Source organism: Petromyzon marinus, chromosome 29 (genome assembly GCF_048934315.1).
Source record: "Petromyzon marinus isolate PM22_M1 ecotype Great Lakes invasive population chromosome 29, UKy_Petmar_22M1.pri1.0, whole genome shotgun sequence".
NCBI lineage: Eukaryota > Metazoa > Chordata > Hyperoartia > Petromyzontiformes > Petromyzontidae > Petromyzon > Petromyzon marinus.
The window spans coordinates 1,259,413-1,278,350 of record NC_133695.1 but is presented as its reverse complement, the minus strand read 5'-3'; the positions used below and the strand labels follow the sequence as shown (position 1 = coordinate 1,278,350).

General features: G+C 47.6%; 1 protein-coding gene across 3 annotated transcripts in view; it reads right to left on the bottom strand.

Annotated features, from left to right (window-relative positions):
* Positions 1-581: 581 nt before the first annotated feature.
* LOC116947378 (uncharacterized) overlaps positions 582-18,938 on the bottom strand; it is a 40,550-nt gene continuing 22,193 nt past the window's right edge. For all 3 annotated transcript variants that reach the window (XM_032963038.2, XM_032963037.2, XM_032963036.2), the window contains exons 4-5: positions 10,102-14,148; positions 582-6,714 (exon numbers count right to left, since the gene is read on the bottom strand). In XM_032963038.2, coding sequence (XP_032818929.1) covers positions 10,136-14,148 — 4,013 coding nt within the window. In that variant the 3' untranslated portion in view covers positions 582-6,714; positions 10,102-10,135. The remainder of the gene's footprint in view (positions 6,715-10,101; positions 14,149-18,938) is intronic.

The window sequence follows — 18,938 nt, the reverse complement described above, 5'->3', positions numbered from 1 at the left end:
CAACATGTCATTTTTTTATGTTTTCCCTTTAAGGCCAGTGTTATTGATGAAGTGTTATTTTTTTATTCCGCCAATAGGTGATCCTGCCATGCCTGACAGCACGACCCGTGTCCCACTGGCATTCAACCCACTTGCCCACACTCGCATGTGTGATCTTTCACCATGGAGCCACAAGGAAGGACTCTGTAGACTTAGCAAAATCGTCTCTGCCAAGCATGCTAAAATAATGCGGTGGTTCCAGTGCTGATTATTTTAAAGAATGCCTTCAGATGCCTCTGGATATGGAATAAAGCACTCGGTCGCATTTGACACTCGATGACCCCTCCACGTTAAGCTGCACGCTTTGCAGCCACGGAAGGTTGGGTTGTCCCAGAGTCGTCGTTTGCATTGTTGCTTTTGCTCTTTTTGACGTTGTGTCACCAGAGCGATGACATTCGTCGTCTTGTGCCACGCGACTAGGAAGACCACGTGGACAGTTACTATCGTTGTCCCCATCCACGTCGTACAATTCCCAGTAAACAGGTCTTGCGCGGTGAATATTTCCACAACAGAAATCCACAGAATGATTGCGAAACGCGACACATGTCTAACATTTTAATTTTTGAAATAAATTTCACATTGCAAATGTTACAAAAACTCAGTGCGCGCAACTTGCACAGCCGGGAAATTAAATGAGCCTGTTGGCAAAGAGTAAGCATCCATCTGTTCATCTCACTTCAGTTAATGCTGTTAGTTTTGTAGATGGGCAAGATATATCAAAGCATGCGTTTTAATGACACTGCCGTGGTAGAGCTAAGTTCAAAGCTTAAGCGTTAATCTACGCTACTTGCATTTGGAAATGATACAACTTATAAATCCTGTGGCTCATCAGAGCTGTTGGTCAGGCACCGCTACACGCATGGCACATTCAGCCTTTCTCACGCGTGGAATCAGTTTACAATGCGTTGGGAGCAGTCGGGCTTCGCCCTGCAGGGATGCCCGGTCTTGACGATGCAGCGTCACACAACAGACCGTCAAAGTCGGAGCCGCCCACACCCAGTGCAGTGCCTGTGCGTGGCGGTGATTTTCTACAGATATTCACACATCCAACCCTTTCGCACAGATCCGCCTGTACCTCAGGCCCCAGCCAGTCGAATGTGTGACGTGCTGCGATTACTCTCGCAGAGAAAATGCACTTAACATTTACTTCATACATTTTTACTCAAATGGAGTTTCCACTAAAGCAGGATAAATGACCGGTGAGTATGTCTTAAGCATTGAGTGCTATTCTTTAACCTTTATTGCTAATACAGCTGATGCACAACACTTTTTATGGACATTATTTTAATGACTTACTGTTGTAGAACAATCCAGGGAATTGCATGAAATAGTTTGTTTTATATTTTATTTGCCTTCTAGAAGTTCATCACCAGCAGCAGTTATTTAAGAATGTAACGCTCTAGACCAGTTTTTACCTTCTAGGTCTAAGCAACACATACTGCCAACAAAATGCCGCTTCTTTACCAGACGTTGTTATTGGTGAGAGCACTCCTACTAATCGACAGGGTTCCTGGCAAAAAAAACCCCACCGCAACACTGCATGGCAACTTATTAGACTGATGTGAAGCATTCTGGGTAACACAATGACTCTGGTTTGGAAGAGCAATTGACTTGTCGTGCCAGACACGGGAGCCACTCGCAGATTTTTCATCGGCCACAATTGGACAGCAAGTCGCTCTAGCCCACGAGCTCAAACCCGATCGACACTCATGAGCGAGATATCTTCCTTGTCGTGCTGATATTAAGGTCGCGACATAACAAGCCGGGTTTGCGACGAGCCTCACTCATTAAGGGGGTTGATGACTCGACATGCCGAGAATGCTTCACGCGAAAGATATTTGTTAAGATAGTTAACTTAACATTTATACGTTGCGATACATTTATCTCTAAAACTTTGTGAAGTCGTTTCACTTATCTAATACACTGCATGTTGACCAAGTCAGCCTTTACTTGGATACATTGTTAAGGGTTGTTGATTTGTTTTCCTATAGCATATGTAATAGCATTGACGGAATTACTTTGTAAATGATAGGCTTATTGAAACTTCTTATTATATTGCATCCAAGTAGCATTAGTTTTTTTTAATAAACACTACTTATTCTAACAGACCCCAGTGTCAGGGCCATATTCTGTATTGTTACCATAATTCTTCACAATTTCAACCAGCAATTCGATGCGGGATTAACAATAACTCCCATTCTGGCAAACTTTAACGTTTGTTCACTGGACATAGGTGGAAGGCGAATGTGGGAGCCCAGCAATGTCTTGCTTACCCCACTTGCTGGAATAACGGCCTCCACTAGAGGAGGCTGTTGACACAGAGCCCCACTAGAGGATACCTGGCCTACTCCACGCCGGCCAAACGTCTTAAGAGGATGTGCGAGTACCCACACTTTACCCCACCACACGCTGCCTGCTGATGGGCAAACTGTGGCGTCCACATCGACACTGCCTGTCGGACAGAGTCGCGGGGCTGGATCTCAGAAGCTTGCGCCATCGTTTCCACCGCTGGGAAATCAAACCGACGGACTCCGGATTGTCGGTCCAGCGTGCTGACCATCACACCATGACAAACATCCTTATTGTGTGGCATAGTCTTTTTTTTTTGAAACGCCACTGCAACAAGTTAATAAACATTATATTTAGTTTCACACGTGGAGCATTCAAAACGGAGCATATTGTTCTAATTTGGAAGCGGAGCTTTTTTGCATTCTCTCCCAACACGGAGCAGTTAGCACACAAAGTGGAAGTTTGCAATGCGTTTGCATGTAACATACAAACACGCAAACAACGCCTCGCTTTCATGCAACACATTGACATATACGGTCGTATGAAAATCACAGCATCAGTATATTATTGTTAAATGTTTAAATAGTTATACATATTTGTAACACGATTGCATATTTACAGTGCTTAAACGGAGGCATGGCAGTACGGGCATAGAGTGACGTATATTTGGTTCTCTTACGTAAAGGAAATTACTGTTAAACAAAAAGCTTAATCTAACTTTAAAATGGAACTTCAGTTATACATTTAAAAAACATTAAAAGCGATAAATTCCGACTCAGATACTCTAAAACAGTAAGTTTCGATGTAAAATACCACTAAAGCCAGTAACGCTTATTCTATTTATTCGGGGATGTCACAAAAATTGGTAATTTTTATATTGATCCTTAAATCTCACAATACAGACATCAAATCACGTATTTATCAATCTCACAATACAGGCATCAAATCACTTGTTTATCAATGTTTTTCGATTCATATTAGTTGTGTGTAATGAGATCGTGTGACCCCTCCAGCTACTACAGACTGCTACATTCAAACACATTCTATATTGGTTCTTGTTGAAAAGTTAATTTCCAGAGTTGTGATATTTAATTGAACCTTAAAAGCAACGACTTTTTGCAACCATGCCGTGTACATTACAACCTATTAAATCATAATAATTAACTCCATATGATCGAATTAGCATTTGTATTTCCGCGTCTTAATACTCTGGGACTTAAGACACATTATTTTTCAAACCCTAGTGCTAATTTTGTTTGTAAAAACAACAAAAAAGAAAGGAAACTGACTGTGTAAGAACTTGGGGAGCAGTGGTGCAGTGGTTCGTTCCCTGTGTAATGAACCTGGTGACCTGAGTTCAACTCCTGGTCACGACTAACAACCCAACTGGTCCTGGGTGACCTTCCTGCGAATTTCATCAATCTGCACTGACCAGCGTGGTGAAGTATGGTCAAACAACTCCCACAAGCTGCAGGGTGTGAGGAGGCTTTCATGCAATAGTGGGGTTGACAAAGGGCTTGAATCTAATAAGTCAATGAATTCATATGCAATAGCTCTATGAGCATTTAATAAATGAAGGATTTTGCAAATAAAACTTCACATTCGGGTCACATAGCATATCTGCATCACCACAGGGTCATAGGCTATTTCACACACAGTTATATAATAACTCTCTTATAATGTCTATACCTTGAACCTATATCTATTTCAATTATAGCATCCTGTACATATCAATTTGAATCAATCTACATGGCTTATACTTTCCATTACACAGTTTATAAAATTAAATGTAGTCATGTGTTCATTTAAAACATGTAAATTAGGTAATTCTTTGATTACATTAACGTGGTTTGAGTGAAGTTCAACTGCAATTGGGGGCTATTTAAGCATGCTGAAATAATGGGAACGATGTGCATTGGAGTGAGATGTTCACAGAAATCTTCCTGTTGTCTCTATCACATCGGAGCATCGCTATTCTCTCATGATGTGTACAGACACTTAAACAGAGCTCTGAACGAGATCTCATCACAGTCTCACCTGGCGAAATAACGCATCTTCTGCTGCGTATGAACATAACTGAATCTTCAAATACATTCTCTTTGCTCAAACTAGTCATTCGATAACTGTAATGCGAGAATGTCAGCTCACTCAATTGTTTTCAGCACCGTATTTAGTTATACACTACGCCTGCATTTCTAGAAACCTCTCCATGAGCCTTTGTAGGGAAAAAGACGACATCAAGCAACCCATCACCGCTAGAGCAACAGCTGCCATTTTCCCTTAAATGACAGTGATGCCACCACAGTGCTTGTGCCAGGCTAGGTGCACTTTTAGCTGTCAAAGTTTTGCTGGCAGGTTATGGGACAGACCCGGGTGTTATGGGTTGACTGATTGAGATGACGGGCAGATGCACCACCTGTGCTCCTCACCATGCCAACCGCTAAATAGCCTGATGGACACCGCGATTGTGGCTCTTGGCTCGAGTTGCTGGGAGTTCAACACATTTCTGCCTTGGCTAGTCCAGAGCTTGAAACCCATGCGATTTCCCAGGAGAACTCGTCTGGCAACAGCCCCAACATTCTAATTAATATGCTAACCACCCGCACATTTCGCCTGCAATTTAACAAAACCCACGTGGAGTTTGTACGATTCCAAACTAGAACCACGATAAACCACTGGTGGACCACCAATAAGATCATTCATGCACTCGAGAAGTTGTATTGTAATTGTTGCTGATAATGGTTGCCACGCCATTGTTGATTGCACCATGTTTAATTTTGCCGAATCTGAACAAATGTGCGATAACTGCTCGCAAAAAGGTGCAACCTGAATTGTGACTTTCAATCAGATCACAGAGGTCACATGACAACCCGAGGTTGTGTGCTCTGCGGAACAATCACTGCGCAGATAAGGTCACATGGCCACCTCAGGTTGTGTGCGATGTAGACCAATCATCGTTCATCAAACGCACTTTTAAACAGGGTTTTCATTGTCCAGACATGATTCCATACCATTGCCATTCCGAAACCCTATTGTAATACCAAGTCTCCATTGCCATACCAATTCTCCATTTCCATACCACATCTCTTGCCATACCAAGTCTATTGCCATGCCATGCCACCACAGCTGCTCACAGTAAATGCATCGCCAGTGACAGTTACCCGTGGGAATTGCTTTACCATTTCACCAGTTTAGTAGCATGGCCTTGAGCCTCTGCACATCGCGAGGGATGGCCTCTCACTGTGGCATTTATTAATGTGACTATTTAAAAAAAAAAGCAAATGTAAAATAAAAAGTCATAAAAGCAGGACGAGGAGGAATAACTTTGAAAGCATTGCAGACCCAGTCTCCAGGTTCCACAAACTTAGCTGCTTGCAATGAAGCACACAGCAAACACGATATTGCCAAAAACCTGCACATCTGCCTCTCATCAGTGAATACGTTCACAACATGTATTACCATCAGTGGCGGCCAGCAGCTAAGAATATATTGCGCCAGGAGTAAGAGGCTCAGGTTTGAAAGTTTTTAAATAAAAATGCTAATTGGGGGTTGAACTCTGCCCATCATCCCCCCGTGGTCCAGAAAATAGGTACCACTTTGTGGGAAAGTCGACAGTGGTGGTCCTGTGGAAATACTCGCCCCACTATAGGAATGTGGAATTTCCATCACTGGCTCAGGGCTGTAAACAGCGGGTGACCACACCGCCACAATGCTCCTTCGAGCAGGAATATCACCGACTTTCTTTTGTTATCTACACCAACAGCAGTGGGGGGGAAGACGGATTGGAAGGAGTGAGCGAGGTACATTCAGTTTATAATCTTTATAATTAGCAGGTAAGTAGTGTTAACTTTTATTTAAAAACACTTTACGAGCAGGACCTGGCCCAAAACCAGCCACGAATAACCAGCCACGAATAACCAGCCACCAACTGATTACTGTTATAGCGAATACATTTTCTTTATTACCTCTCTCTCTCTTTAACTCTTCCACTCATGTTATTAACAGCCATATGTAGGTGTGTGTGTGTGTGTACAAACTTGTAAGCTGTTTTGCGTTTACTACGTCTACTGTTAAAATGATACAACTGTTCCACGGCACGGCACGAAGGAGGATGTACTGCATGTGAAAACGGAGTCCGCATGTGCGAGTGTCGCCGGCGCGTGAGGGAGTGCGTCTCCCCACATTTTCCAGGGTAAGTCTCCCAGTAAGCTACAACAACAACAAAAAACCAGGATGGTCCTTCCTTTCCGTCCCTAGCCCCTTGGGATACGAATACTGTACACCAGCTCACACGTATTGCTGCTCCTCGGCAGAGGGAGCTGGATTCGCTCGGACTGGTCCAAGCAGTAATTCAGGTTGAGGGCTTCACTCATGATGCCACGTGTCCTGAAACAAATGGGAACGCAACGTTCTCAGCAGTCAACTCACAAACAGCCCGAGATTTTGTTTAAAGCTAAAGGTGCGGCCCTGAAATTGCTTATTCACTCCACTGCTGGTGGGAAGGGCCCTTCACAAGCAGAGGCCCTAGAGGGCCCTTCTCGAGGGTATTTGGTCTACTCTGCCTACACTTACTGAAGACAGTAATTGTACAATGTTTCCACTGTCGTGAATGCTTAACACTGTGCGTGGTATAAGGCAGAAGGACAAGTTAAATGTTTTACTGGAGGCGTAATGTGTACATTCATATCGATTCTTCTGTAGCAGGCTGCATGCATCAAATATCGTTTGAAATCAGTTCTGTTGTTCAAGTCGTATTGTGGGTGGCGCAGTGGTTAGTGTTGAGTTCGATGTTTGGCCACGGCTAACGTCGATATCAGAACCTGTCCTACACTGCCCTCCATCAACTTTCACTGGCCAGGGTGGTGAAGTATGGTCAAAACACCCCCCCATGGCCGATATGGTATGGAGATTGAGAATGACTGGAATTTAATATTTTATCCTATAGCTTTTTTAAACTCACTCGTCAACAACACTGCCTTAAAATATTAAATATATCAAACATATAATAAATTTATTTATTTGTTGCCACCTCAGTATCGCCATATAATTAATTGTATGTATATGCTGAAGTATGGTGGCCACTAGAGGCCGCTACAAGTCCGCTAATCACGAGAAGAGGCGACGAGATTTGTTACACGCCTAGTACTTTCTGGTTCTTTCGGTTCAAGTCACGTCGATGGAAAATTAACAGAAAATTAACAGAAGTTCTCCTGCTGTTTGTCTCACCCGACAACGATTGCTTGTGTTGCGATCGAACCGTCGTGATCTATTAATTTTCTACCCACGTGATGACTTTTCCCAAATAACCAAAGAGTATGGATTCCTGCAGTCACGAAAGCTTCAAATCAAGGTTACACGCCTCGTGTTTATTTTCCCCCAAGGCGCCAACAGAAAGGCAACAACGATGTTGGTACGTTTTGTACAAATGTAGGGTCAGTAGCACCACACGGTGGCAGTGATGGCGCATGATTACAGCAACGATCAGTGCACAAAAGGTTGCCTGAAGTGGATTGGGCTTATTTATATTGTGTTAGTGCAATAAATGTCCAAATGATGGGCCACTTCGTTGAGCTATCATTTGTGGCCAGGTCGCTTGTGAACAATAAGTTCATACCTCAGTGGGCTTTGCCTGGTAGGATGCGGATGATTTAGTGCTGTATTTGTGTTTGGGTGATTTGTGTTACCTTTATTGTACTTTGTACTATCGTGTTTTTTTAGACCGTTTGTTGTTGTAACGTTCTTACCCGCCCCTACTGAAACATCTATAAAAAAGAGCTTTATAGCTCATCGGATTCCTCGGGTTTAAATATTTTGATTCTGAACATATTAACTTCATAATTGTGAAAGACGTTCCCCCCCCCCCCCCTCCTTTACAAGCTTTGCAAAATATAACATCTGAACATTTCTTAAAGTCCTGGGCGCTTCATAGACATCGCAACAATCGTTGATGTAATGTTATCGCTCTCCCCGATGCGCATGACGTTCAGCGTGAAGTCTCCACGTGGTGGGAGCTTCTTCAGGGAACTGGACTGAGCTCCCGTCACATGGAGTGAAACGTCGGACATCGTGCTGAGCAGCAATGCAGTACAACCCGGAAGCTTAACGGAGAGCTGTACAGCATAGCCACAAAATGCATGTTGTACCCTATAGGTGTCATTTTATTTACTGAAAAACATTGGTTGAATAATTTTCCTACCACACCCACTCTGACCTGATCGTTTATTTATGTTCTTTTTACACATATGTGTGTTTCTAGGAAAGGGAAAATGTAACCATGACGACCAAATTCCGTTACAAAGTATGGAGGTCATCTTGTAAGGAACATAAGCCCCCGAAAAGATGTGGCAATGAAATGAAGGCTGTGCGTATGTTGTCCGATTCTTCGATGGTTTTATGCTATTCTGTGCTGTTTAAATGTCCCACGAGTGGTGAGATATTGACCATGGTAATATTTCGTGCCAAATTACATTCAGAGTTTTAAGAAATGTGGGGGATGGATGCGGACAACCTTCCTCCAGAGACCAAAGACTGCTCGTAAATGCAAAATTTGGCACTAATTTAAAATTGGCACTGTTCCCAAAATACAGGGTTTCTGTTAGCTAAAAATGCGTATTGACACAGTTGCCACAAGCGATGAGATTTTTTTTAAAGAGGGAATTTGGGTGAGAATACCAAGGAGCAAAAATGTAAAATTCCAGGAAACTCAAGAAAAAAAACGTCAGTAAGAGGCGTTAAAAAAACGTCCGACATTTGCACAATCCACGCGAAATATAAAATAACAAATGACACTTAAAAGGGGCTGATGTGCTCACTTTCTATGCATTTATCAGCTGAAGTGTGACAAGACAAAATTTACCAAGATTTATAATTGCAGCCTTGCTATACGACTGCAGTTCGTGAGGCAGGAGAGAAAAACACCACCCACACAAGTAGGAATGTCTTCTTCACCTGCGGGAACTGAAGCTGATCAGGGGTAACCAGATACCGTGGCAAATTAAAAATGTGACCTTTTCCCCTCCGAGTTCTCATGGGAAACATTTTTCTATACATACAAAAAATATATATTGGTAAATGTCCTTATTTTTTCACGTGTAAACACCAAAATGCAGATCCCGCAATTGATTTGTATTTATATATATAAAAGCTGACCTTGTTTACCTTGTTCGTATAGTTGAAAAAAATAACCTGTTTTTGTTCCATAGTTTGATATGTGCAATATAATGAATAAAAAATACACTAAAAATGTTTCTTGGCACGGTGGAATTTCAGGACAAATCATATTCACGTGGTCATAGTCTGGGTCAAATTAACTCAGGGGCTCTAGGGGCTACAGCCAGCGGGCTCTGATTTTGTGGGCCCGCTCCAAGAAAATATATCTACTGCTCTATCATGGTTAAAATGCAATACTGTAGCACTATGATAAATCCCAATGTCATTTTGGTAATTAAAGCCGTAGCATTGCAAGTGCGTATTTCTCCCAATTACGTGCCAAAATAAAAGTGTTTTTTTTCATTTCACATTTTGATTCGCCTATACAATTCACAATTCAGATTTAAACACTCAAAGAACCAAGCTGAATAACAATGTAGTTTGTTTGGCTTTCAGCATGGGTGGTCATACAGCAGCCAAGGGATGGAACGGAATAGACAAAAAAAAACCCGATCACAGGCCCGGGCGTCCAGTTGCATAAAATTTGATGGGTGAACATCTCCCTTAAAAGACACCGGTTAGACTAGGAAGCCGAACGGAGTTTTGTACTCATCGTAGCCTTACCCGGTAAGCAACGAACAGGCGGCCCCGGAGGACTCTAGCTCACAGAGGACTGTGCAGCGGCCATGAGCAGACCCCCTTCGGAGTGCGGTGGCGGCGGCTTCTCTTGCGTGTGATCCGCGGCCGTTTCCGCTTGCGCCGCAAAATCCTTTGAATTACTGTTGCCCAAGCTATTCTCCAAAAGCTGCTGCGCTTTATCCATTTGTACTGCCGAGGACAAATCCTCGGGTCCATTGTTCTCGCTCATAGGCCCATCTGCACGTTTCTGCTGTGACAGCGTTTCGACACCGCCAGCGCTGTTCGGAATTGCCTTGCTGGTTATTTCAGATGCCTTGTCGCCTTCCACAGAGACGCAATCAAGAGGCGCTTGGCTGTTGACATCGTCAAGATGATGATGATTGTTGTTGCTGTTGTTGTGGCCGTCGTGAATAACGGGCAGCCCTTTCCCGTGGTCACTTTCCTCCGCAGTTTCTTCCTCGAGCGCCACCCCCGACTTCCGCGCCGAGTTTGCCGCCGCCGCCGTCGGCCACTCGTGCTCCTCGGCGTTCACCTTCGCCGCGGCGGGCGTCGGTCGCGCGCCGTCTCCGGGCACAGCGGCTGCGCCGGAGACGGCGGGCGGACTCTCGGCGTCTTCCTCCATGATCACCTCCAGATCCTGGCCGTGCGGAGCTTGCATGACCATGGTCTCCAAGGGGATTTTGTAAGCCTCCATGGCATCCTTCACGGACTGCACGGGAATTTCTTCGGCCATTTCTTCGGCCGCCCGACTCGAACGCGTTTCCCCAGTTGCGTTCTGCTCGATCGTTTGTTCGGCGAGGTTGGCGGCCGACTGGACGGTTGTCTGCTTCAGTTGAACCTCATGAAATGCAGCTCTCTCCTGGCACTCAGATTGTTGCTTTCCATTCAAAGTGCAGCCAATGTCTGCGGCCGGAATGTCACCGGGGAGAGTCCGAGCACAGTTCCCGTCTTTAGCTGCTGAAGCGTCGGTCACAAGGTCTGGTAAGCGAGCTGTGGTGCTCAAATCACCAGAAGCGCCGTCTATTCCACCGTCCAACGCGCGAGCGGCCTCCGGCACGGCGGTGTGCGACTCACTCTCGGCGCCCGAGATCACACAAACCACCGGCGCACAGTCCTTATCGGCGTTCTCTTCGTCACGCTCGTCCGGTGACAGATTCGGTTTCTCTGGTGCATTTTCGGTCACGATCAGGCTTGGGGACATTTCTTTTGAACCTTCGCAAGCGGCTTCGCTGTCGGGCGTTTCGAGCCGAGTGGCTGTGACCGAGGGCGCATCCACCACGATTTTTACCTGCGCCAAGTTGTTGTCCACCGTTACGTTTTGGAGGGCGTTCGACTCTCCTTCTTTCGCAAGCGCGCTGCCGTGTTGCGAACGATCGCCGCTCGTCGTGACCGATGTTTCAGATGCCGCGCCCGCAGGTTGACCCGCACGTGAAGCACCATCTGTTGGTCCTGCGGCATTCGCACCCACCGACGCATCGTCGGAGCTCCCACCCTCCTCTCTATCGTCGCACGGCTCATCGGCTTTGTCCAAAACGCCATCTTCGCCCGCTGGCCCTGCCGCCGCCACCGCCGCCTCCGTGGGCACGCCGAGCACGACCTCGGGAGGCCGTTCTTGCGAGACGGGCAGCTCGGGCTCCTCAACGGCCGTCGGACGCTCCACTTGAACCGACAGATCTCCCGACTCGAACTCGGACAGCGGCACGACGGACGGCGTGTCCTGGTGGACCTCGGCGCATTTGACGCGGCCGCTCGCCGGCGAGGCGGCCGCTTCCGCCTCGGCGCCCTCCGCGTCGGCGTCGGCCTTTCTTCTCCTCATCCCCGGAAAGAGCTTCTTTATCGACCATCCGGCGGCGGAAGGGTTCTCCGCCTTCGCGCACTCGCGCTTCGGGGATTCCGTTTGGGATTGCGCGGCTCGCTCCACGTCTCGCTTTAAATCCGCAGCTGCCCGCTGCAAGGCGTCCTCCTCGTCTCCGCCACCCGCCTGATTATCCCCTTTGGCCTTCGCCTTCTTTTTGGGCGTCACGAGCCGCTTGAAGGACTCCCAGGCGGACTCGCGCTTGGGCGAGTCGCCAGCTCGCCCCTCGTCCCCCTGCTTCGCCGCGCCCTCCGCCCTTCCGCCGCTCCCAGCTGTCGTCTCGGTTCCCTCGGGGGATCCGGCCGCCAACTTGCTCTCATCGCGCCGCTCTTCCTCTCCTGCCGCCGCTGCCGCCGCCGCCTCCGGACCGTCCGTCACTTCCGCGTCAGACGCAGCCGGTGCCGTGCCGCGGGCCGCAACATCCTCGTCCGTCCGCGCTTCGTCACTCGCCGCCACGGTGAGGGCCGCCGTTTCCAAAGCGGCCTCCGATGACGCGTCCTCCACCGCGACGTCGGCCGCTGCGGTTGCCGTGACGACGGTGGCGATGGTGGCGGGCTCCACGGTGCTGTGCACCTCCACGGTCACTTTCACCTCCTCCGTTTCTCCGCGCGCCTCTTGCGACCTGCCCGCGGCGGCCGGCGCGCCGCTCTTCGAGCGCTCGTCAGCCTGATCCTCCGGGTCGTCGTCCGTGTCGCTCTCGGCCGCTTTCTTCACGCGCTTCTTGGGGGTCACGAGCTTCTTGAAAGAAGACCAAACCGTGATGCCCTCCCGCTTTCTCACAGCCCCGACGTTCCTGCCATCTGCCACGACGGCTGCTGCGCCAGGATGCGGCGAATCCTCCGATTTAGTTTCCGCTTCCTTTGCGTGCGCAGGGGAACCCGGATTATTGTCTTCCACGGAAATGGAAGTTTGTGCTCGTTTCCCGTCCGTTCCCGGTTCACCCTCGTCGCCGGTTAAGTGTTCGCTCTCTTCTCTTTCCTTGGTCACCTTCCTCTTCAGGCTCGGTAACTTTTTTAATCCGGAGCCTTTGAAAAATTTCTTCAGAGGTCCTTCATGAGTCCTTGCCTTGGCCCTGGCAGAGGTGTCTGTAGCATCCCCTTCGTGGTCGTCATCAGCAGCGGCTTCGTTCGTCCCTTTGCTCTTATCTGCCGTTTCTAGAGCGCTCTCGCCATTCGCTGCCGCCAATTTCTGCTGCTGCTGCTGCCCTGCAGGTGGGTCGCTCGACGCTTCCTCGCACGTGGCAGCTTCGAGAACGTGGGCCATAGACACCAGGACGTCGGGCGTGGCTTCCGACTTGGACGAGCAGGGCTGCTGGTCGTCGGGCGCCTGCTCTTCGCCTCGAGCATGCGCCTCCAACGCTCGTGCCAGTTCCGCCATCTTCCCTTCCACCTCCGCTCTCGTGTCATCGGGTCGCCGCGACGCGTCTTCGGCGGCCGCTCTGGCGGCGCCCTCTTCGCGCTTCTGCTTGTCGCCCGCCTTCTTGCGCAGCCCCGCGAACAGCCCGGACATTTTCTTCAGAGGCGGCACGGGAGCTTCTTCCTTCAGGGGCTCGGCGGGCGGCTTGCAGACGCTGGCAGCGATCGAGGCGGCCGCCTCCGCCGCTATCGCTTCTGCGACTTCCTCCTCGTCGACGATCTCCAGGTCGGCGATGTCCTCCTCCTCCCCGCCGCCGCCGCCGCTCCACTCCGCCCCTTGCGCCCCGCCGCTGCTGGCGGAAGCGTCCTGCGCGGGCTCCGTCGCCCCCGCCGGCTGCTCGTCCGGCTCGTCGCTCCGGGGCGCTTGATGCGCCGCGTCCGAAGAAGGGGCGCCCTCCTCCCCACCTCTGCTCACTTTCAGGAGATGGGCGGGCTCCGGTTGAGCGGCTTTGTCCTTCTTCATCGTGAACTTGAAGCCCCCGAACTTAAATATTTTCTTGAAGCCAACCTCGTTGCCCTGAGAAGCGCTCGAGGAATCCAGCTCGCCACGCTGCTTCGGATCGACGTCGGGCCGACCGGTCGCTTCGTCGGTTTGGCCGTCCAATTCATTCTCCGTTCCGTTCACGGGATCGGAGTGGGCGTCTTGTTGGCATTCTCCCGCGGGATTGGCAGCCACTTCGATGTCGCCACTATTTGTTTCGCCGCCCTCCTCCACGTCTGCCCCGTTGGTATTCGCAAGCAGCTCAAGCCTCGCGTGTTCCTCTGTAAGGACGAGCGGGCAAAAAAAAAATGTACGAGTCAAATAATTGCACAATCGTGTTTTTGACACTGAAGCAAATGTGTACCTTAGGGCAAAAGGAATGAGTTAAGTCACGTGCATATTTGTGTACAATTCAACATTTTACACAAAAGACAGAAATTTTTTCTTTTAAATTAGCAGTCAAAACTATTGTTCAGTTTCTTATATTTCCCTTATGAAGATGGTCACTTAATGCTATGGTAAAGCATACGTTATTTTTATTTGGGTATTAATATTTTAGAAATTTTTGTTAAAATTTCCATTACAAATTGGACGCGGTATGTGTGAATGCCACAGCAATGTGCTGGCGTTCAACTTTTGCAAAATATCCTCTCGTGTTTGCAAAAGCAATAACAGTGCGTGTTCTTTTCCCCCAGATAATAGCAGAACTATAATTTACGGCACATTGCAAAAACACGTGCACAATAAAAGTCACTTTAGTTATTTATCACTCTGATTGTGCTCCAACACCTAACAACCTCGATAAGAATATGAAGCTGAGTCAATCAGTAACTCCGGTGACCGAAACGCAGTGGGGGAGGTCTTCATCCAGCAGTGGATTGATAGGGGGCAAAGGTTATTATTCAATTATCTGGATAATAAACTGCTACAAAAAGTAATACACACCTCAGACCTATGGCCCGAGACAATACAGTTACACAAACCTGGTCACACAAACAGATAACTACCGGATTATAGGATGTACCCTCAACTTTAACTTTATAAAACACAGGGGGGAGGGAGGGAAGCGAATCTTAAACTCTGGAGAATGCGGTGTGATTATTGCGTACTTCTGAGATCCCTGCTGTTTGATTTGCAGCGAGCTCCTTTATATTCCCATTGTAGCCCCGCACGCCATTTGCATTTGGCACCAATTAAACTGCATGAGGATTTGTGATGTTGTTTAAAAGCGGTTGCTGGGCACGGGCTCAAAGCCCCCGTAACGCCAAGTGGCCAGCAACAAACAGCACAAATAAAGGTGTAACCGATACGAGTCGATACACTTCTTGAATTGACCAAGCTTGTGACCACTTAGAGAAGCGATGGGAGGGATTTCCAGAGTGGAGCAATGCGTGGGGGGGGGAGAAGCGGAAAGAGAGTGTTGGGGCCAGCGGTGCGTACGGTGTTTGAACGCAGTGTGGATGAGATGAAACGATCAGCCTGACAGACCAAGTCCTCAACATGCATTTGTCAGAATGCTGTCATCCTGCACGTGTCACATCTTGATGTCGCCTACCTTGCCCGCACTGTGACAAGCGCACCGCGCTGACAGTGGCGGTGTTCACGTGGGACGACGCTACGGCAGGGCAGCAGCCCACTTCCGCCTCGAGGTTTGCTCCTGGTGTTCAGATGCAAACAACGGGGCTCGGGTTTAATCAATCAAATATCGATCATTCCAAATGCGGACGACCTAGGCCAGAAGACCAGATGTGCTCGCCCGATTTCCTGCTGCTAAGTGAATCCACATGTCCCCCGCGCCCGCTCCCACTAACAGTGGTCACATGATCGCTCCGCTGCCAACTGTGGCAGGAAAAATACACGCGCAGATGATGTCACAGCTGCCAGTATCATTAACTTATACGGAACCGTGACTTATAAAAATTTTTCCGAGAAAATATTTTCCTTTCACTTTAGAGAACCTTTAAAACTGCGTTAAATAAAGCGCGTGCCACCATAACCGTGGATATTCACTGTTAAAAACATTACTTTTTTTGTCATGAAGTACGGCACAATAGATTACTTGCAGTCGGATGGGGGGGTGTTTTTTTATCAGAAAAGCGACGCATCTATCCGTGAATGAATCTGCCAGCGTGAGTTATGAATCACCTGCAAAAACAGGAAGCCATTGTTCATGATTTAGGTGCGGTTTGGATTTTAGATTGTGTAGGATAGGGCAAGAGAACAAACGGCTACCTGGTTTTTTTACACACGAGGCTGGATTAGCGCAGGGGCTTTGGGGCCTGCAGTCTGGGACCTCAGATTTTGAGGACTGCCCCCCCCCCTGCTCCCCCAAATAAAGATACTACTGGTTAAAATGCAATACTGTACCGTTGAATTATGAAACTTACTTTAGCATATTGTGCTGTTGTCAGTAAAGCCACAGCAATATACTGTGTGTAATAAAGTATTAAAGCTTTCGTGATTGCATAAAGTTAATAATTGTTTTTTTCGGTAAAGTCACAATACTGTGCGAATTGTGTTGTGGTCAGTAAAGCCACAGCAGTATACTGTGTGTATTGTGCTGTGGTCAGTAAAGCCACAGCAATATACTGTGTATTGTGTTGTGATCAGTAAAGCCACAGCAATATACTGTGTGTATTGTGTTGTGATCAGTAAAGCCACAGCAGTATACTGTGTATTGTGTTGTGATCAGTAAAGCCACAGCAATATACTGTGTGTATTGTGTTGTGGTCAGTAAAGCCACAGCAATATACTGTGTGTATTGTGTTGTGATCAGTAAAGCCACAGCAGTATACTGTGTGTATTGTGTTGTAATCAGTAAAGCCACAGCAATATACTGTGTATTGTGTTGTGGTCAGTAAAGCCACAGCAATATACTGTGTATTGTTTTGTGATCAGTAAAGCCACAGCAATATACTGTGTATTGTGTTGTGGTCAGTAAAGCCACAGCAATATACTGTGTATTGTGTTGTGGTCAGTAAAGCCACAGCAGTATACTGTGTATTGTGTTGTGATCAGTAAAGCCACAGCAATATACTGTTTGTATTGTGTTGTGGTCAGTAAAGCCACAGCATTATACTGTGTGTATTGTGCTGCCAGTTATGTGCTCACATTCACACCGTTTTGTTTATTCTACCTTTTTGGTTTGGCCTTGCAATTCGTGAATAACAATGCAGTGTTTGGTAATGGGCATGGGTGATGGCAAAACAGAAAACGGATGGAGTTGAATAGGGGAAGAGATGTTCAACCAAATCTCAAAGAGCCCCAGGCCCCGCAAAAACGTAATCTGGTCCTGACCATACGCTCCATATACCTACAGGGCAAGCCGGTTAGATATTCATGTAACGGAATTCTTTCTCAAGACGAATGAGTGGCCTAGCTCAAGTTTCGTTAATTTCGGGGCAAGGCTGCCTCTGTGGCCATCATCCGCATCTTGGCATTCAAACAGCTGATCACATGGCGTGACCAGTCATGCTTCCCTAAATGGATTGCTGTAAGTGCATCCAGTTATCAAGTCCAGTTCTGTAGTATCTGTATCATGCATAACACATTATCATGGTCCTGTTTAAAACAGCCATAGACTTGCTCTTTTCATTATCACGAAAAAAATCACACAGTTTATGCAATTGAGGGCTTTGGACTTGTAGCAATGTTTTTTTTTAATCTATAATAAATATTAGTTGTTAACTTAACTTTCTTTTAAAGGAGGCTCATTGAGCTAAGAAGTTTTTTTTTTCCCATTGGGAACGAATACGGAGCGATGGATTCGGCTAATGTACAGGTGGTGCCGAGTGGATTGTTACATCGCAGAGTCATGAGAGATGGCGTGGCTTGGGGAGGCATTCATCCAGCCAGGGATTAACCGTGGTTTATGGTAATGGTATGCTATGAATCACTGGAAAGCACATTCACGTTGTCCCACTCACATTCATATTGTCCCACATTCGTGTTGTCCCACATTCGTGTTGTCCCACTCACATTCGTATTGTCCCACTCACGTTCGTATTGTCCCACTCACGTTCGTGATGACTAGAACTGCAGCGACTGTAATCCTGAACCCTTACTGTCACTGCAGGATAGTGAACTGTGAGGATTTGATAAACCTATTGCACTCTGATGAGCAATCAAACTCAAGTTGGTTTCGTTGGTTTCATGCGAGTGATGAGAGATGCAGACCCATTTGTCAAGGATATGATGAATTAGGGTAGAGGTCTTGCAAAACGTTCCTTTCTCGTCAGATGAGGTTGCGCGGTCTTAATGGATGGCCTTCTACTGTGTTTTTGGTTGTACGGTGTGTTACTGTAACGCGTCCCGGGAGTTTCAGCGGGAACTTCGTCGGTAAAATAACAGTGCTTGAAAAAGCTCCAAAGCATGTGGAGCGAAACGTCGGACATCGTTCCGAACAAACACGCGGTACCGGCCAGACAACACACGGGAGGGCCGCCCAGCGCGATCGCGAAAACCCACGCCGTGGTGAGTAGGATGAATAGAGTTCTCACGGCCGGGCAACGAGAGCTGGCAGGGCGGCTGGGTGGCAAGGCGACAGGGCGGCTGGGGCGCAGTGGGCGATATAGCCATTGTTGCAGGCAGAGTAAATTTGGCCGTGACAACAGCAGCACACACAATGACCTGCTCTGACAAAGAGTGTAATAAAGTATTTAATGTCCGTAGGCGGTCGGTGGCAGGCAGCCTAGTTGCCCGTGCTGAAAGACGGCACAGTCATCAGAACGCCGTGCCAACCCACCCACCCTGCGAGCCCGTGAGTCTGGCGAGCGGTCGGGGTTGATGCCTGCAAGTCTGCCCTGCCAGCATGGAGATGTGTTTTGTTTATTGTCGGCGTTGTAAAACCTCTTAAATCTCTGTGATAACAGCGTCGGGTACGTTTGATTTTTGTGTGTGGATGAAAAAATAAACTAACGGCATGTTCGGCTTGGGTGGGTGACTTATAACGCTCTTTTTGTCTGTCCGAGTGAGTCACACTGGGTCTTCAGTTTCATTTTCGGGAACGTCTTTCGTTGGGATGTTTGGCCAATTCCATTAAGGAGTGCATGGCGCGTGAGAGGAAATTGGA